Raw genomic sequence first — 20,256 nt, 5'->3', positions numbered from 1 at the left:
GGGCCGTTCCAGGACAGAGGGACAGGGAGGTCATCAGCCTAACCCCAGCGTCACGAACACTCAGCTCCTCACACACTGTGGGAGGCAACACACACGACAGGGCTTGACATTCAGGTAAATTTGCCAGTGGCACACCGGGCCATCGCCAACTGAAAGCTACTGCCCCCCCCCCCCCAAAAAAAAATATTGAGATCAGGTGATTTTATCTTTAGCTTGCATGCTGAGCAAGTTAGCCGATAATACCTACCCTCCATACAGAAATGATGACATTTTACTTGACAATATCACATTTACATTGATTGATTGGAGGGGAAAATAATACTTTGCGTAATCTCAAAAAGGGTGTTATTGTTAGCGATTTTGAACAGTCAGCAGGCTACAGGGCCAATCAAATATGTTTTATCTTCAGCTAGTTTGTTTTCCCGGTTTCCGAGTTCTCACTATCAAAATCACACTTTTTACAATTATTTATAGAAAAATAACAACAATTGGACGTTCCAAGTCCACAACAATGCTTACTCCACATCTGGAGACCCCTTTTAAGGTCTGGGAATAATCACAAATAGACCTACTGTGTAGTCAACATTTAACTGGGAAGGTTATGGAAAGCCTTTAGAAGCGTTCATTCAAACAGAGCATGATGACGAAACTGTGCATTGCAAAGATTTAACCACGACTTGGGCCAAACATCGTAAATACCTGTTTTACGTACCCACTGTTGCCTTATAATATCTACCAGTTGAAAGTTGAAACATCTTCCCTACATACCCTACCAGCAACCCTACTACTGTCCTTCTTCTGTGTGCTGCTCCACGCGACAACCAGTGGCGAGCTGCTCTTTCTTGCTGCCTGACAGATGAACTAGTCTGTGTGCTTGTGATAATCTGCATAAAGAACTAACAGCTTTGGGAATTTGTCTGTTTTTTCAACAATATTAATACCTGGACTGTGAAATAGGCATTTATTACAACAACAAAAATTGGGCGGGGGGTCATGACCGAGATTGACTGGCCCAGAGTGCGTCAAAAACCTCCCCGGGCCAGCACACCCTGTAGTCGAGCCCGCATCAATACATAAATTAATTAGTACAGAAGTAAGAGTTGCCAATGTTTTATGTTGAGGGTCATGGTACAGTACCTGGGGCAGAGTTTCCCTACGGTTCCACCTGCCTCAAACAGCATGACACCTGACAGAATAAACACACTAGGAAAACAACAAACACATATCTATATAATAATACTGGCTGCTACTTTAGGAGTGTAAATAACAGGAATCTGAACCTGTTACTCTGCCTATTAGAGTGGTAGATAATGACAGATCTGACCTCTACTGCCATTAGATTAATAACTAGTATCTACCTTACAGCTGCTGCTATTAGGGAGTGGTAATAAGAAGTAATCTGACCTGCTAGCTGCTCGATATTAGGACAGTTGGTAATATATAACAGTATCTGACCTCAGCTGCTGCTATAGGAGTGGTAATAATAACAGTAATCGACCTGTAGCTGCTGCTATTAGAAGTGGTAATAATACAGTATCTGACCTGCTAGCTGCTGCCTATTAGGATGGTAATAAATACATATCGCCTGCTAGCTCGCTATTAGAGTTCAACTAATACAGTAATCTGACCTGCTCAGCTGCTGCATAGGAGTGTAAATAATACAGTACTGACCTGCTAGCGCTGCTATTAGGAGTGTAATAAATGACAGATCTGACCTATAGCTGCTGGCTATTAGGAGTGGTAAGATGACGGTCTGACCTGCACTGCTGCTATTAGGAGTGTAAGTAATAAGTTCTAGCTGCTAAGCTGCTGCATTATTAGGGTGGATAATGACAGTAACTCTGACCTAGTAGCTGCTCATATTAGGAGTGGTAAGTAATACAGTATCTACCTTTAGCTGCTGCTATTAGGGAGTGGTAATAATAACAGTGTCTGACCTGACTGCGTGCTATTAGGAGTGGTATAAATAACAGTATCTGACCTAGCTGCTGCTATTAGGAGGTAATAATAACAGTATCTGACCTGCTAGCTGCTGCATATTAGGAGTGGTAATAATAACAGTATCTGACCTGCTAGCTGCTGCATTAGGAAGTTAATATAACAGTATCTGACCTACTAGCTGCTGCTATTAAGGAGTGTAATAATAACAGTATCTGACCTGCTAGCTGCTGCTATTAGGAGTGCAAATAATAACATATCTGACCTGCTAGCTGCGCTATTAGGAGTGGTGAATAATAACAGATCGACTATAGCTGCTGCTAAGGAGGTAATAATAACATATCTTACCTTAGCTGCTGCTATTAGGAGTGGTATAATAACCAGTATCTGACCTCAGCTGCTGCTATTAGATAGGTAATAATGACAGATCTACCTGCTAGCTGCTCTATTAGGAGTGGTAATAATAACAGTATCTGACCTGCTACTTGCTATTAGGAGGGTAATTAATAACAGTATCTGACCTGTGAGCTGCTGCTATTAGGAGTTAAATAATGACAGTAGCTGACCTGCTAGGCTGCTATTAGAGTGGTAATAATACAGACCCTATGCTGCTGCTATAGGAGTGAAAATAACAGTATCAACCTGCTCTGCTATTAGGAGTGTAATATAACAGTATCTGAGCTGCTAGCTGCTGCTATTTAGATGGTAATAATAACAGTATCTGACCTGCGCTACGCTATTAGGATTGGTAATATACCAGTATCTGACCTATAGCTGCTGCATTAGGTTAAATAACAGTATCTGACCTGTAGCTGCTGCTATTTAGGAGTGGTAATAATACAGTTCTGAACCATGCAGCTGCTGCTATTAGAGTGTAATAATAACAGTGATCTGACCTGCTAGCTGCTGCTATTAGGAGTGTAATAATAACAGTATCTGACCTGCTAGCTGCTGCCTATTAGGATGTAAATAATAACATATCTGACCTAGCTAGCTCTGCTATTAGGATGGTAATAAATAACAGTATCTTACCTGCTAACTGCTGCTGGCTATTAGGATAATAATAACAGATCTGACCTGTAGCTGCTGCTATTAGGAGTGGTAATAATGACAGTATCTGACCTGTAGCTGCTGCTATTAGGAGTGGTAATAATAACAGTATCTGACCTGCTAGCTGCTGCTATTAGATGGTTAATAATAACAGTATCTGACCTGCTAGCTGCTGCTATTAGGAGTGGTAATAAAACAGTATCTGACCTGCTACTGCCTGCCTATAGAGTGGTAATATAACAGTATCTACCTATAGCTGCGCTATTAGGCAGTGTAATAATACAGTATCACCTGCCTGCTGCTATTAGGAGTGGTAAATAATAACAGTATCTGACCTGCTAGCTGCTGCTATTAGGAGTGGTAATAATAACAGTATCTGACCTGCTAGCTGCTGCTATTAGAGTGTAATAAGACAGTATTGACTGCCATGCTCTATAGAGTGGTAATAATACAGTATCTGACCTGCTAGCTGCTGCTATTAGGAGTGGTAATAATGACAGTATCTGACCTCTAGCTGCTGCTATTAGGTATCGTAATAATGACACCTGCTACTGCTGGATGACCTGCTACGCTGCTATTAGAGTTAATAATGACAGTATCTGACCTGCTAGCTGCTGCTATTAGGAGTGTAATAATGACAGTATCTGACCTGTTACTGTCTGCTATTAGGACTGGTAATAATGACATATCTGACCTATACCTGCTGCTATTTAGGAGTGGTAATAATGACATATCTGACCTATAGCTGCTGCTATTAGGATTGTAATAATAACAGTATCTGACCCTCTAGCTGCTCGCTATTAGGAGTGGTAATAATGACAGTATCTGACCTGTTAGCTGCTGCTATTAGGAGTGGTAATAATGACAGTATCTGACCTGCTAGCTGCTGCTATTAGGAGTGTAATAATAACAGTATCTGACCTGCTAGCCTGCTTCTCATTAGGAGTGGTAGTAATACAGTATCTGACCTGCTAGCTGCTGCTATGAGATTGGTAATAATAACAGTATCTGACCTGCTAGCGCTGCTATTAGGATTGTAATAATGACAGTATCTGAACCTATAGCTGCTGCTATTAGGATGTGTAATAATAACAGTGTCTAACCTGCTAGCTGCTGCTATTAGGAGTGTAATAATAACAGTATCTGACCTGCTAAGCTGCTGCTATTAGGAGTGGTAAATAATAACAGTATCTGACCTGCTAGCTGCTCCTTAGCTGCAGCTCCGCATAGCCCTCTGTTTCACCTCACAACAGCAGCTAGAAAAACACACACCCACACATTAACATACTAAACACACACACATTAATATTAACACACACACATACACACAAATATAGTAAACACACACTAATCTACTAAACACACAACACACTTGCTAGCTCACCATGTTTCCAGAGGCAGGGACCTTGCCCTCTCCTCTCCTCCTCTTCCTCCCCCTCTCCTCCTCCTCCTCTTCTTCTTCTCTCTGTCGGTATTCCACCTGAACCAGCGACAGTCTGATGGTGTTGTCACGTTACCATATCACCACTCACACTAACACACTGAGAGAGAGACATTACACACACAGCCATAGCAAACACACAAACTACACCTCATGTCTGTCACTCACTTACGCAGACTGACACAATGCTGCGCACACACACCACGCTGCCCACCTGCTGTCCTGTGTCTGTGGCTCCAGCACCAGCAGTGCGTCTCCATCCTTCAAGGCCAGCTCCTTCAGGGTCCTCTGCATGTCTCCAGGAGGGAATACCCTCCACCCGCTGGCCCCACCTCCCTCCCCTCCTCCCTCTCCTCCCCTCTTCTCCTGACACAGGAGGCTCTCCTGTGGCTCCCCTAATGCCTCCCTCACCTCTCCTAGAGTCACCCTCCCTGCGAAACCCCTCGACTCCTTCGTCAGCCCCGAGCCTCCTTCCTCTCCCACTCCTCCTCCCTCCCCCTCTTCTTCTTCTCCCAGAGAGGGGCGAACCACTGTCAGCAGCACTGGTTCCCACTCGGCTCCTGTTTGGACAGTCGCCCCACAAACCTGAGGAAATAAAGGGGATATGATATGACCCGACAGCCGTTTTGGTTCTAGGACGTCCAGTAGCAGTTTGTACAACGGTGGAATGTGTTGATTCGATTGTGTCTCCTCACCTCTCTGCCATTCCACACAAACAGATCAGTGCCGGTCAAGATGCCTGCACTGTAAAGAGACACCTCGTCATCTGAAACACACACGTACTAAAGTTCAGTATCAACTCTCACAGAATGGACATGCTGCAAAAGTGTGTGTGTTTAAGTGTGTGTGTGTTTATGTGTGTGTGTGTGTCTCACCTGTGAGAGTGTTGTAGAGGTGAAGGCCGGCTGGCAGACTTCTGGCCACAGTCAGAGCCATATCCCCCTCCCAGAGATCCTGCTTCTGAACTCACACACATACACACAGGTTTGAGCTTTTTGCTCAGTGCCATGGCGGCATTAAGGAAGTGCGTTAATGAGTCGGAGTGATGACATCACCTGGTAGATGATCATTCGCAGGTCTCCTACGGTCCTGCGGCGGTCGAAGGTGAGGTTGGTGGCCTCTTTCTGCTCTATGCTGATTGGCTTAAGAGCTCCGTTCTCCAACCTATAGCGCGGCGCTAGGTGGAGACGCAGCTCAACACTGTTATTGCTGGCCTCAAACTCCTCCCTATAGCAGCGTACACACACACACACACACACACACACAAACGGATAGACAAAAAACATCAGCAAAACATAACAAAATACAGTGTGTGTGTGTGTGTGTGTGCACGTGAGTACCGTCTCTGTTGTAGTCTTCTGTTCTCCTCTTCAGCCATCTCCAAGAGGTGAGGGGGAACCTTATACCCAGGATTCCTCAGGGCTGCCAGGGGGAAAACCTCATTTGAAAGACTGTATACGTGTGCGTTTTCACGTCTCTCCTTCACCATCTCTTTCTCTCCCACTCGCATCAGATTTGGATGTGGCTCTCCTTTTTTTGCACTCACTCACTCTCTCCCTTTCCTTCTTACACCTCTCTCCCACACACAAACACTCACAAACACAAACACACAAACAGCCACGTACCTCCAGAAGGCCTGTGTAGCAGTGTCTTCCTATAGAACAGCATGTAGGCACTCTCCTTTCCCTGGTACATTTTCTCTACGTCTCTCTCATGGATCGACGTCACTGTGGAGTCATTCAGATCAAACCAGTGGCTGCCCTGTGGAGAGATGGAGAGAGGAAGAAAGATGCATGGAGATTCAGAGAGAGACAGAAAAGAGAATTAAACATAACCAAATGCAGCATCAACATAGCAGACACACCATCATTAAAGCAGAACCATGAGCGCTCTAACTAGTGTACCTGTGGTTCTGGTGCCGTCTCCAGTCCTGGTTCTGGTTGGGGGTTGGCTGTGTTGTTGTGGACTGGGTCTGGGGTAGAGCTAGGGCCAGGGGTTGGGTGGGCTGGGCTGGAGGGCTGGGTCACCGGGCTAGGGGGGTTGGCTTTCAGGGCCACCCGAGTGCCGTTATTGACCAACACAAACACATCACTGTGGTTCTGGAGGAACTGCAGAGGGACAGGGGGATGAGTGGAAGGATAACATGTAGTTCGATGTAGAGGATATCAGGAAAGGTAAGCGTTTATGTGACGTTGTGGAGCTCTTGGGGGACGCCCATCAGTCATGACCTACCTTGCCTATGGGGCCGTGGAATTTCCTGTACTTCTTGCTCCAGGAAGAACCGATCTTGTCCATCAGTCTCTGGCCCAGCTGGTCCAGCAGCACGCTCCTGCTCTCCTCCTACAGGCCAGGAGGGGAACAACACCACATTAAGATCAGACACAGTCACTGGACCTACTGACGATGTGGCCCATGGTGCTCTCATTCCATCGGGTTAAACCAGCATGCTTTGCGTTACCTGGGCTATTATGGAGGAGAGTACAGATAGAGGGTCGTCTTTCTCCGGCTCAGGATACACTCTCACTTCCTTCTTCTTCTGAACCTTGGGTTTGGAATCCTCCTCCTGATACAAACGCACGCGCGTAAATACAAAGACACACACAAACACACACTTCGCTATTAGCACACTTAGTGACATACTCTAAGCCTCGATTGTCTGATATGCAATTGTTGTTCTCTCCTCCTCCCTCCCGCGCTCTCTCACCGGCGGTTCCCACAAGCCGAGGTGGTCCATGTCTTTGATGTAGACGTGGTAATGGCCGCCATAGCAGCCTCCCTTATGGATGATGACAGAGAAGAGTTCATAGGAGTACTCCGAGTCCTCGTCTTCAGTCTGGGAGAATAGGGTGACATAGCATAGTCATTAGGCCTTATAATGCGACATAACATATTCTTAAATGGTTTGACATTGTTTTAACTAAGTCATGTAGAATACACACAGAGTAAGTGGCAGTGAAGCAATGCAGATCAATGTCGGTGGAGGTTGTACCTGTTCACAGAAGGGCCTGAGGTTGATGGTGAGAGGGAAGGTGTAGCGACCAGTCTCCTTGTAACGCTCGCACCTGGCAAAATCAAAGTTAAACCTCAACAGAGACACTGTCAGGAAGGGAGGGAGCTTCCTCAGCTTGGCAGACTGCAGAGGGGGGAGAGAGAGAAAAAGAGGGAGCAAGGGAGAGAGAGTTCTAGAATCAGTACCAATTCTAGAATAAACAAGTACAATTTCAACCCATGCCAATACTCCTACTAACCTTAGCAGCAGTGACTAGTTGGTCACACTGGCCACAGCGGTAGAGGTTACTGCCTTCAAACATCTCCTCTTCCACAAACATGTCCCAGAGCGCCCCCTCCAGGCCACACACGCCACGTACACACACTGTCAGGTCCAGGAAGTCCTCCTGAGAGCCAAGAGAAAGAGGTGAAAGCAACACAAAGATAAAACTGGTACATGTGTGTATCTCAATCTCTACATTCAAAGACTCAATCATGGACACTCTTACTGACAGTTGTGGCTGCTTGCGTGATGTATCGTTGTCTCTACCTTCTTGTCTGTGCCCACTAATGTTTGTACCCTGTTTTGAGCTGCTACCATGTTGTGCTGCTGCCATGTTGTGTTGCTACCATGTTGTTGTCATGTGTTGCTACCATGCTGTGTTGTCATGTGTTGCTGCCATGCTGTGTTGTTGTCTTGGGTCTCTCTTTCTCTTATGTAGTGTTGTGTTGTCTCTCTTGTCGTGATGTGTGTTTTGTCCTATATTTATAATCACAGCCCCAGTCCCCGCAGGAGGCCTTTTGCCTTAAGTAAATAAGAATTTGTTCTTAACTGACTTGCCTAGTTAAATAATGGTTAAATAAATAAAAACCTGTCTCTGGCTGATGTTGCCACACTCTTTGCAGAGGATGCTGTTGACAGTGGTGCCATGGTAGAGGTGCTGGATGAACCCACTACCGCTGGTGTCCACCAGGGAGTGCTCTAGGGCACTGAACAGAATCCTGTTCAACTCCTGCACATCATGTTGCCTGCTCTCCTACGGGAGAGAGATGAGAGTGGTAAGCAAAATACTATAGGAGAAAGCGATGTAGCATTATATAAAGCAAGCCTCATTCTCTAGTTTAGTCCCTGCGTCACACACACGCTCGTTCACATGCTCGTGTTCACACACACTACCTCGCTGTTGTTCCATCCAAAGCTGTCAGTGAGATCAGCAGTAGAGGCACTCTGTTGGTCCACCAAGAGTAGACGAACAAACAGCCTCTGCAGCTCCAATGGAATAACCCTGACCTGAGGGACAGAGTTAATGTACTACTCAAACACACCAATACAAATAAAGACATACACACAGTGAGGAACACACACACTCCCATGGTTGGTTCTTTACCTTGGCCTCTGGTTTGTCTTTGTCCTCCAGGCAGCCCAATTCCTTTGGACCCAGACTGAACAGCTCCTCTACACACACACCACACACACACACACACACACACAATTTCAAATACAGTATGAACCAAAGACAGAACACCAAGTGACCTGACTTGACCTCTCACCTCTGAACTCCGGGGTGAAGAGCAGGGTCTGGAGCAGGGAGTTGAGGTAGCACGTCCCTCCCTGGTTTTTAATCCCGCTGAGATTCACTCTTCCCCGGGGTGGAGGTGGCTCCCCTTCCCCCTTTACAACTTTACCTCCGGAGGGAGCCAGAGAATATCCCTCCCCCTCTTCCTCGAAAAGACTCCCAAACATGGCTGGGCATGCGTCTGTGTTTCTCTTTCTCTGTCCTGTGAAACGCACCTTCCGGGGACCGAATTGTATGTCTAATTGTGTTCACGATCGCGTAGCTAGCTAACTAATAACTCCTCTTGCTATCTCATCTTGGTCTTGCCTAGCTCTCTGTTTATAGTAGTGGGACTGACTCTGAAATAAGACGACTTTACAGGGGTAAACATAGCTATGAATAGAAAAATAGTGTGTTCCCGTATTGTGCTCGAGTTATAGCAATTATTGTAGTGGTTAACGAACAAGCAATACAATCATTGCCTTTACAACACGAGTTAATTTAGTGTGAACTGAGTTTACAACAGCTAAATTCGGACCGGCGACAGACAGCTGTCCTACCTGGCTATCTGACTCGTTAGCCAACAAGCAAAACGTGTTTCAGCGTTCCTGACGCAAATAGAGCTTTAACTCCAGAAATATCCTGATGCTTTTTTGGAAAGTTATACTCGAAACCAAACTCTGTCTACATTCCTCTGTTTTAAATAATAGAAAATACGAAAAAACGTAGATAAAAACACCATTGATGAACAGTGCGCAGCCATAATGTCCAAAGGGTTAGAGTGGGGCATTGTGGTAGTTGTAGTGTCGTTTTAAAATCACAGGTTGGCACCTCGGCTGAATAAACTACATGTCCACCAAGTCTTCTCTTCGATTTTGCAAGAGCATCAAGCCTCTTGTAGTTTTTATAACATGGCTTGTCTGTCATCCAGTGGATGTCTCAAACACACACAACAGATAAATCTGAACTGAAATGTGATGTATTTTCTGCTGGTAATCTTAAAGGTTCATACGTGGCTACAAACCTGCTGGTCTTTTAACCACCTGTTCAGTTTTTGTGTAAAAGCACTGACACAAGCCACACATTTGAAAGGTATACTTTGGGATTTTGGCAATGAAGCCCTTTGTCTACTTCCCCAGGGTCAGATGAACTCGTGGATAGCATTTTTGTCTCTGTGTTAAGAATTCCCTGTCGGTGACTGCACCTCACAACCCCGAGCAAACTCCCCTCCCCATCCCCCACAAACAGAGCCTGAGAGTCTAGGGGGAACCATACACCTGCCTCTAAAACTCTGACCTGTGCCTTGATAGGTTGCTAGGGAGGTTACTAGGGGGCAGGACATCTACCCATCCTCTTGACACTGCAGGTCACACAATACTTGCAGTCTCCCTCAAGCAGCGGCAGAGAGCAACATCTATCTCTGCCTGTCATCAACTGGACTCACTCATATCTCTGGACTTGTGGGATGGTGTGTGTGCCCAAAGTGAGTTGTGTGACATGTATATATTGTTCTTAATAGTTAGTTGTTGTTGTTGCATTATGTATAGCTTGTAACCTGTAAACATGTTCAGGGATTATATGCCATTTATACAGACCTTTATTACTGTTATTATGCTCTTGTGTTATTGTATGTACAGTATATTCATTGCCTTCATTGCCTGATTTCCTTCAACAGAACTACTACCTTTCCCACTTTTCATCCCCATGTTCATCTTCCTCAGTGTGTTTAAAGTTCCTGTGTGTTAACTCTTGGGCAGTTTTATTCCCCTCTAACCTGGGGCAGTGTCAGTGAGTCACAAACCAATAAAATACCTGGAGCCGGATTACTCTCTTTCACTCTGCATCCAGTAGTTAGAATTAGTTTCGCGAGCCAATGCTAACTAGCATTACCGCAATGACTGGAAGTCTATGATATCTACTAGCATGCTAGCAGTTACCATAGACTACCATTAATTGCGCTAACGCTAGTTAGCAATTGCGCAAACAAGAGTTAGCAACTTCTTTCAACTGCATGCAGAGACATAAAAATGGTATCCACGAGTTTATCTTACTCTGAGGAAGTCGATAAAGGGCTAGTTAAATAAAAGTTAAATAAATACAAAAATTGCCAAAATCCTGAAGTATCTCTTTAAGGTTTCTGGAAGTTAGTTCAAGTGGTGAACAGCTTTTACAGAAAATGCAGATTGGGCAAAAGCTGCAACAGTTTCCATTCACTGCTCCCCTAGTATGGGACCCTATAAAATATAGATTTCATAAAATCATTCTGAAACAATATTCTTACATAAGCAGTAGAATTTGCAGTAAGACACAAATGAAACATACTGTATTTTTTACACATTTCTATTACATCAATAAATTATTTTCACAAAATGATAGGCAACAAATATGACTAATGTTAAAGTTATATACAGTACTTATACACAAAAATGTGTATCAACTGATTCTCTCTCTCTCTGCAAATGTGGCCGAGTACAACAACATAATGTAACACTCATTATTACATCAGTTGAGATTTCATTTTTTATGTTTCTCCATGTTGTCCCTGATATGATATTGTGTCACGTGTCAGTGTGTTTTCAGACGGAAGACTTTGGAGAGAGGTGCTGTGGCGCTGGAGTAGATCAGATAGGACTCCTCTCCGGAAGTAAAGAATTCCCAGTCGCTGCATCCGATGGTGGGAAGCCGGTGAATGGGAACAAACCCCTCGTATCCCTGCCACCTGCACACATCCATATCACGTTCAAGTTCAAAACACAAATCGTGATAATGATGAGTTTATAACATATCACCATAATGTTTGTAAATTCACAATATATCACCCATTCAATTATAGCACCATGACCAATTCTCGTGTATTCATGTGAATACCTGTAGATAATGCTGTTCAGAGAGTGAGACTCTCCATCAAAGGAGTTTGCAACAACCAGGTAACTCTCCTCTCCTACTGTGAAGAACTCCCAGTCAACAGCACTGAAGGGGGAGACAGATAGAGCAATGAGAGAGGGAAGGAAGAGAGAGGAGAGGTGGGGGAAATGTGCACCTGTATGAAGGTGCATGTGTACCTGTATGTGACTATGTCCTGAAAACGCAGGAACAGCTGAGAGCTCATGTCCAGCTCGTAGATGGTCGAGTTGATGGCATAGCGACCGGGGCCGTTGCCATGGAGTTGGTGTCCGTTAGCAACCACCAGGAAGACCCTGCTGCCGATCTGGAACATCTCCCAGTCTGTGGCACAGAATGTCTGAGAGAGAGAGAGAAAGAGAGAGAGAGAGAGAGAGAGAGGAAGAAATGAAAGAAAGAGAGACCATAGAATAATGCCGACATTGGAATTCCCTCCCAATCAAAGCTGAGTCTTTTTGTGGTTTCAGTCTGCCTGTCAGTCAACTTCACCTCACATGTGGTTTCATTCAAATGTCTGATTCACTATCAGTTATCTGTCAAAGCTGGATCTAACATGCAAATTCTGCCCCGCTATACATGGTCTATTTTTGTCCTCTCTTAGTTCCGTGGTGTGGGCGGTTGTGCTGTTTTAGGATTTCTGCCAATCTACCCCCCTCGCTCCCTTCCCCCTTGCCAACCCCCTCTTCCTTACTCTGTCTCTTCCTTCTACTTCACCTTCATCTCTCTCACCTTAATAGTCTGAAACAAGCGGAAACTTCCATCCACCCAGACATAGATGACCGAGTCAACGTGAGTGGTCTGTCCGTCGAACGCGTTCGCCACAGCCAGGAAGTGGTAGGGTCCGACCGTGAAGGCCTCCCAGTCGTAAGCCCCAGAGGTCCGCAGGGCCTGGTGTGGTTCAAACAGCTGCGTACCACGGTCCCACTTGTAGACCACACTGTCTATGGTGTGGTTGGTATTACCTAGAGGAAGGGAGGGGGTAGGGAGAGGACGAGATAATTGCAACTGAGTTACTAGTATTGCAACTCATCACAGGAGGCTGCTAAGGGGAGGACGGCTCACAATAATGTCTGGAATGGAGTAAATGAAATGTGGTAACCATGTGTTTGATGAGTTCTGTACCATTCCATTATTCCATTGCAGCCATTATTATGAACCCGTCCTACCCAATTAAGGTGCCATCAACCTGCTGTGCAGCTCATGTACCGTAACAGAGTAGAATATACTTTTCTACAAGGTCTTTTCAGCTTTACAAAGATTTGGCTGCAGCCAGTCTTTACCTGGTCCATGATTGGCTGTAGCCAGTTCCTACCTTGTCTGTGGTTGGCCACGGCGAGGTAGGTGTGTCCTTGGATGCGGAAGGCCTCCCAGTCCCGTGCACAGTGTGTCTGGAGCGCCTGGTAATAAACAAACCTCTGTGTCTTTTTATTCCACCTGTAGATCACTGACAGTTCATCTTTCTCCACTGTCTCCTCCTTCCCCGTGCTCTCCCTGGAGTTAGACACCACCAGGAATATCTACAACAAGTTAAATCAACAAATTAACAAATACAATTGTATTTCAAGTGTATTTAAACATCTCTAAGATGTCTTCCTGTACCTTCTTCCCCATAGTAAAGTGTCTCCAGGAGAGAGCTCCATGTGTGCTGATCTTCTGGTAAAGGTGAAAGCCTCCATCTCTCCAGAGGTAGACTGCAGAGCCCAGGGAGGGGGAGCGGTGAGCCATTGCTGCCATCAAACCCAGCCCTTGTACACTGAACACCTAGACATCGCAGACAGATGGCCAGACAGAGCGATAGAGAGAGAGACACGTTGAAAACCAGTTGAATCTACAACTACGTGTTAATTTAAACAAATATAATAAACTCAGCAAAAAAGAAACGTCCCTTTTTCAGGACCCTGTCTTTCAAAAATAATTTGTAAAAATCCAAATAACTTCACAGATATTCATTGTAAAGGGTTTAAACACTGTTTCCCATGCTTGTTCAATGGACCAGAAGCAATTAATGAACATGCACCTGTGGAACGGTTGTTAAGACACTAACAGCTTACAGACGGTAGGCAATTAAGGTCACAGTTATGAAAACTTAGGGCACTAGAGAGGCCTTTCTACTGACTCAGAAAAACACTTAAAGAAAGATGCCCAGGGTCCCTGCTCATCTGAATGTGCCTTGGGCATGCTGCAAGGAGGCATGAGGACTGTAGATGTGGCCAGGGCAATAAATTGCAATGTCCGTACTGTGAGACGCCTAAGACTGCGCTACAGTGAGACAGGACGGACTGATCGTCCTCGCAGTGGCAGACCACGTGTAACAATACCTGCACAGGATCGGTACTTCCGAACATCACATCTGCGGGACAGGTACAGGATGGCAACAACAACTGCCCGAGTTACACCAGGAACGCACAATCCCTCCATCAGTGCTCAGACTGTCCACAATAGGCTGAGAGAGGCTGGACTGAGGGCTTGTAGGTCTGTTGTAAGGCAGATCTTCACCAGACATCACCGGCAACAACGTCGCCTATGGGCACAAACCCACCGTCGCTGGACCAGGCAGGACTGGCAAAAAGTGCTCTTCATTGATGAGTCGCAGTTTTGTTTCACCAGGGATGATGGTTGGATTCGCGTTTATCGTCGAAGGAATGAGCGTTACACCGAGGCCTGTACTCTGGAGCGGGATCGATTTGGAGGTGGAGGGTCGGTCATGGTCTGGGGCGGTGTGTCACAGCATCATGGGACTGTGCTTGTTGTCATTGCCAGCAATTTAACGCTGTGCGTTACAGGGAAGACATCCTCCTCCCTCATGTGGTACCCTTCCTGCAGGCTCATCCTAACATGACCCTCCAGCATGACAATGCCACCAGCCATACTGCTCGTTCTGTGCATGATTTCCTGCACGACAGGAATGTCAGTGTTCTGCCATGGCCAGCGAAGAGCCCGGATCTCAATCCCATTGAGCACGTCTGGGACCTGTTGGATCGGAGGGTGAGGGCCCCGAGAAATGTCCGGGAACTTGCATGTGCCTTGGTGGAAGAGTGGGGTAACATCTCACAGCAAGAACTGGCAAATCTGGTGCAGTCCATGACGAGGAGATGTACTGCAGTACTTAATGCAGCTGGTGGCCACACCAGATACTGACTGTTACTTTCGATTTTGATCCCCCCTTTGTTCAGGGACACATTATTCAATTTTTGCTAGTCACATGTCTGTGGAACTTGTTCAGTTCATGTCTCAGTTGTTGAATCTTGTTATGTTCATACAAATATTTACACATGTTCAGTTATAGGGGAAAAAACGCAGTTGACAGTGAGAGGTTTCTTTTTTTGCTGAGTTTATATTCATATTAAGAAAATATATTTAAACTATATGACCAAAGGTATGTGGACACCTGCTTGTCGAACATCTCATTCCAAAATCATGGGCATTAATATGGCGTTGGTCCCCCCTTTGCTGCTATAACAACCTCCACTTTTCTGGGAAGGGTTTCCACTAAATGTTGGAACATTGCTTGTTTCCAATCAGCCACAAGAGCATTAGTGAGGTCGGGCACTGATGTTTGGAGATTAGGCCTGGCTCGCAGTCGGCGTTCCAATTCATCCCAAAGGTGTTCAATGGGGTTGAGGTCAGAGCTCTGTGTAGGCCATTCAAGTTCTTCCACACAGATGTTGACAAACCATTTCTGTATGGACCTCGCTTTGTGCATGGGGGCATTGTCATGCTGAAACAGGAAAGGGCCTTCCCCAAACTGTTGCCACAAATTTGGAAGCACAGAATCATCTAGAATGTCATTGTATGATGTAGCGTTAAGATTTCTCTTCACTGGAACTAAGGGGCATAGCCCGAACCATGAAAATCAGCCCCAGTCAATTATTCCTCCTCCACCAAACTTCACAGTTGGCACTATGCATTGAAGCAGGTAGCATTCTCCTGACACCCGCCAAACCCAGATTCATCTGTTGGACTGCCAGATGGTGAAGCGTGATTCATCACTCCAGAGAACGCATTTCCACTGCTCCAGAGTCCAAAAGCGTCGACCTTTACACCACTCCAGCCGACGGTTGGTATTGCGCATGGTGATTTTAGGCTGCTCGGCCATGGAAATCCATTTCATGAAGCTCCAGACAAACAGTTCTTGTGCTGACGTTGCTTCCAGAGGCAGTTTGAACACACACGATTTTTTACGCACCGCGTGCTTCAGCACTCGGTGGTCCCGTTTTGTGAGCTTGTGGTTTTGTGAGCTTGCGGTACACTTCAGCACTCGTCGGTCCCATTCTGTGAGCTTGTGTGGCCTACCACTTTGCGGCTGAGCCGTTGTTGCTCCTAGACGTTTCCACTTCACAATAACAGCACTTACAGTTGGCCGGGGCAGCTCTAGCAGGGAAGATTTTTTAAGAACTGACTTTTTGGAAAGGTGGCATCCTACGATGATGCCATGTTGAAAGTCACTGAGCTCGTCAGTAAGGTCATTCTACTGCCAATGTTTGTTGATGGAGATTGCATCGCTGTGTGCTCAATTTTATACACCTGTCGGCCATGGGTGTGGCTGAAATAGGCGAATCCACTAATTTGAAGGGATGTCCACATATATAGTATATAATGTATGTTTTACCTCGATATCATACGTCTCTGAACTGGTGGAGAGGACCTGCTGCTCCAAGACATAGTCTAGTCTCTGGGACTCTGTAGAAGAGATGGAGAGGTCAGAGAGAGAGAGAGAGAGTGTGTGTGTGTGTGTGTGTGTGTGTGTGTGTGTGTGTGTGTGTGTGTGTGTGTGTGTGTGTGTGTGCGCGGAGGACCCACCTTGCAGCATGGGGACCCAGAGTGTACCGTCACAGAGGTAGAGAGCTCTCCTGACGGGGTTGAACCACAGCTGTCCTCTTACTGAACTGGAACAGGACTTCTCCAGCCCCACAGACACCCGCACCTCTGACTCTGGGGGGGTAGCGTGTGGGAGGGGGTAGAGGGAGAGGGAGGGGGTAGAGGGGGAAGGGGGGGGTAGAGGGGGGGGGCGGGAGGGAGAGTGTGGGAGGGGAATAGAGGGGGAAGGAGGGGGGTAGAGGGGAGGGAGGGGAGTAGTGTGGGAGGGGGGTAGAGGGGGAAGGGGGGGCAGTAGAGGATAGACGTACAGGGTGAGGCAGGACAGGGGAGAGAGAAAAAAGAGTCAGAGAAAAGAGTCACATTTGTGAGAGAGATCAGGGGACAGTGAAAATAGGAGAGAGAGAGTGTATACCATATGAAGGCAGCGTGAGGTCACTCCTAGTCTCTTTTTGTGGTTGGTCTAGCAGTACCGCGGGCACAGACAGCTCTGCCAGCCCGGGGTTGGAGGACGGGCAGACACGAGGGGTGGCATCAGAGCCTGGTACCAGGACCAGCTGTCTGATCAGACCCTGGGAGGGAGGGACGGAGAGGAAAGGAGAGAAGTAGAGAGAAGCAAGTTATATGGAGAGTGTTGGCATGACCCATTGTGTCACTCTTATCAAGCCATCATGTAGCCATTACTACTAGTGTAAATCTAGTGTACAAAGGTTCTAGAGAGAGAGGGTTGTAGTGTGTGTTGGTTCTTACTGAGAACAGGCCATTCCATCTCCCTCGGCTGCCGATGTGGAATCTGGAACCCTGAACACTGAGGTCAGAGGGCAACGACTTGGAGTGAACCCTGCTGAACACATATGATGACATCATCATTACAGACAGACGGACAAACAGACAGAGAAAAAGGATGCATAGAAAGAGAGAGCGAAAGAAGGAGAGCCAGAGAAAGCAACTCACAGTTCCAGGTGTGTGTTGCAGTCCACAGTGAGAGTAGCGTAGTGTCCGCTAAATGCTAAAACCAACGTGTGCCAGCGATCATCAGCCAATTGGATGCCTCGGAAAACCCAGCGCGCCATGACCCCCCCGCTGCGACCTCTGAACAGGAAGTGGAGTCCATCTTTGGAGAACCGCAGGCCAATCAGAAGCCGTCCCTGACTACTGTTCTCTCCATCTCTACTTCCCTTCCTCTTCTCTCCGTCCATTAGTCTTTCTCCCCCTCCATCTGTCTCTCCATCCCGCTCTTCATCACTCTCATCATCCCTCCCTCCTCGTTCTCCATCCTTCTCGCTGTACCAATCTCCATCAGTTCCTCCCTGTGTCTCCCCCTTCCTCTTTCCAATCCTTGCGTCCTCTTCTTCCTTTTCCTCCACCACAGAAAATATGTACTCGTTTTTCTGAAAGACAGGATGAGACAGATCATCACACAGTGGGAAAAGGCAATAAATAAAAAAAATACACTGAACCTTCCCCACGTCATCGATGATGTCACTTCCTGCTGTAATGCTGCCGCAGGTGTTTCTAACACCTGGCCCTTACCTTAGTGGCGACGAGGCTGACCTTCAGGGTGGTGACGATGGAGAACTCTCTGGGGAAGAGGTGACAGTTGACGAGGTGCTGGGAGGACGGGAAGTCCAAGGAAGGGTGAGGACGGGACAGACGGACACCRCTCACACCCCCAGACTGGATCAGATGCACCCCCCCTCCTGTTACCCCCCTCGCCCCCTCCCCTGCCCTGGAGAGAACACGGGACAGAAGGTCCAGGGGGAGCAGGTCTACGGGGAGAGAGAAAGAGTAAGAAAGTGAAAGAGAGAGAGAGAGGGGAAGAGAAAGAGACAGAGAGAAATAGAGAAAGCAAGAAAAACGAGGGAGAGAGAGCAAGAAAAAAAAGAGAGAACGAGTGAGAAAGTGAGGGAGAGGGGGAGAGAGAGAAAGAGAGGGGGGAGAAAGAGAGTGAGAGAAAGGGGGAGAGCATTTCCTAAATAGTYGGAAACTGCTTTAGGTGGTGAAAGCAGCAAGATAAGGTGTTGTAGTTTCTTGTGTATTCATGATATCAGGTAAGGTTAGTCAGAGTTTACGGGATGGCTGGGAAATGTCTGGTAGGTTTTTGGCATGATCTGTGCATACGTGTAGAAGAGTTATCTGTGCATGAGTGATTTGCATCAAAGTTTTGGCAAATCAAGTTAAACACGCCAAACACTCACGCACACAGCTGATATCTCTCTTACACACACACACACACATACACAAACACTCACACAGTGGTGGAAAAAGTACTCAATTGTCATACTTGAGTAAAAGTATAGATACATTCATAGAAAGTTACTTGAGTAAAAGTCACCCAGTAAAATAATACTTGAGTAAAGGTCTAAAAGTATTTCGTTCTAAATGTAATTGCTAAAATATACTTAAGTATCAATTTTCTTATATTAAGCAAAGCATACACCACCATTTTCTTGTTTTTAAAATGTACGGATAAACAGGGGCACACTACAACGCGGACATCATTGACAAAAGATACACTTGTGTTTAGTGAGTCTGTCAGATCACAGGCAGCAGGGATGACCACGTGTTCTCTTGATAAGTGTGTGAATTGGACCATTTTCCTGTCCTGCTAAGCATTCAAAATGTAACAAGTACTTTTGGGTGCCAAGGAAAATGTAAGGAGTTCCTATTTGAACTAGCATCCCTACTGCATGCAAACAAGAGAAAGAAAAGGCGGTGTGTTTAATGCCACTCTACAGTATAATCTGAGAGAGCCGCTATCTGACAGGAAGTACAGTGTTATGTGTCACAATCAAATGTGTCCCCGGATAGGTTACAACACCCACACAGATATTATCATAGCGCATTTAATAGAATAGAACGTACCTCTACATGGTCTCCGTGTCTCTGCAGCTGCGTTGATGACCCTTAACCCGAGAAACAGCAGCAGAGGCAACAGCAGCATCGGCGACGACATCCCAGCTTGCTCCAGCCAATCACAAACACTCACTGATCCGAACGCCAATTGACGCTCATCTACAACACGCGTYTGTGAGTATGTGTAATGTAGTGTGTACGTTTGTGTGTGAGGTGTGTCTAGAGATGGTCCTTAGAGAGTGTCCGTAGGAAGCACCATCTTCCACCAGAGAGAGTCCAGATGACAAAGTGAAGCCTGGATCTAAACTACTCTACAACATCTGACTTCAGCCAAGGCAGACAGGCAGGCTCCTAATGTGTTAGTTCTGTCTGGTCCAGCCCCTTCTCTTATATACCAGGCCCATGCAAATCACTAACCAGTCTGTCAATCATTTCACAGAGTAAAACAGAAGCCGACTGTATCTCTCACATACTCTTCTGAGAGTGTGTGTGTGTGTGTGTGAAAGAGAGAGAGCAAGATGTATACCTAAGGTGGAGTTGTATGGGCCATAGATACAGAGATAAAGAGCTGTACTACAAAACAAACTTACATTAGATAAACACCATATAGTCCAAGCAGTCATTTTTTTAAAGAAAAAAAAAAGTAATTTTGAAAACATGCATACCACCGGTGACCTCTGCTCCACCAATAGAGCGCTTGATACCGGCTAA

The 20,256-nt window shown here is 46.2% G+C and overlaps 2 protein-coding genes across 4 annotated transcripts in view; both read right to left on the bottom strand.

Annotated features, from left to right (window-relative positions):
• The window catches only part of LOC111953377 (ubiquitin carboxyl-terminal hydrolase 40), an 18,538-nt gene extending 8,600 nt beyond the window's left edge, over positions 1–9,938 (bottom strand). Inside the window, 20 exon segments of the mRNA XM_070435646.1 lie at positions 5–199; positions 4,373–4,473; positions 4,476–4,499; positions 4,502–4,521; positions 4,635–5,014; positions 5,125–5,195; positions 5,305–5,389; positions 5,485–5,656; positions 5,770–5,851; positions 6,055–6,190; positions 6,334–6,537; positions 6,662–6,769; positions 6,888–6,992; positions 7,134–7,262; positions 7,419–7,562; positions 7,678–7,824; positions 8,290–8,454; positions 8,595–8,708; positions 8,806–8,873; positions 8,969–9,938. Of these exon segments, the coding sequence (XP_070291747.1) occupies positions 5–199; positions 4,373–4,473; positions 4,476–4,499; positions 4,502–4,521; positions 4,635–5,014; positions 5,125–5,195; positions 5,305–5,389; positions 5,485–5,656; positions 5,770–5,851; positions 6,055–6,190; positions 6,334–6,537; positions 6,662–6,769; positions 6,888–6,992; positions 7,134–7,262; positions 7,419–7,562; positions 7,678–7,824; positions 8,290–8,454; positions 8,595–8,708; positions 8,806–8,873; positions 8,969–9,161 (2,643 nt within the window). The 5' untranslated portion in view covers positions 9,162–9,938.
• A 1,143-nt stretch (positions 9,939–11,081) lies between these two features.
• On the bottom strand, positions 11,082–19,969 carry tspeara (thrombospondin-type laminin G domain and EAR repeats a). 3 transcript variants are annotated; one of them, XM_023972379.3, is made up of 13 exons: positions 19,555–19,969; positions 18,223–18,458; positions 17,644–18,080; positions 17,440–17,533; positions 17,105–17,261; positions 16,675–16,806; positions 16,484–16,554; positions 13,474–13,635; positions 13,187–13,271; positions 12,604–12,836; positions 12,036–12,214; positions 11,842–11,943; positions 11,082–11,692 (listed from the first exon to the last, which is right to left on the bottom strand). In XM_023972379.3, exons 1-13 carry the CDS (start codon positions 19,643–19,645, stop codon positions 11,539–11,541), a joined length of 2,133 nt encoding a protein of 710 aa, XP_023828147.1. In that variant the 5' UTR covers positions 19,646–19,969; the 3' UTR covers positions 11,082–11,538. The 3 variants fall into 3 exon arrangements, with proteins under 3 accessions (XP_023828147.1, XP_023828146.1, XP_023828144.1); XM_023972378.2 differs by having other exon boundaries at positions 13,187–13,391; positions 17,440–17,530; positions 19,555–19,968; XM_023972376.3 differs by having other exon boundaries at positions 13,187–13,391; positions 19,555–19,967.
• Positions 19,970–20,256: the final 287 nt, after the last annotated feature.

The sequence above is a fragment of the Salvelinus sp. IW2-2015 genome, linkage group LG27 (assembly GCF_002910315.2).
Source record: "Salvelinus sp. IW2-2015 linkage group LG27, ASM291031v2, whole genome shotgun sequence".
Classification (NCBI taxonomy): domain Eukaryota; kingdom Metazoa; phylum Chordata; class Actinopteri; order Salmoniformes; family Salmonidae; genus Salvelinus; species Salvelinus sp. IW2-2015.
This window is presented reverse-complemented; position numbering and strand designations above follow the sequence as displayed.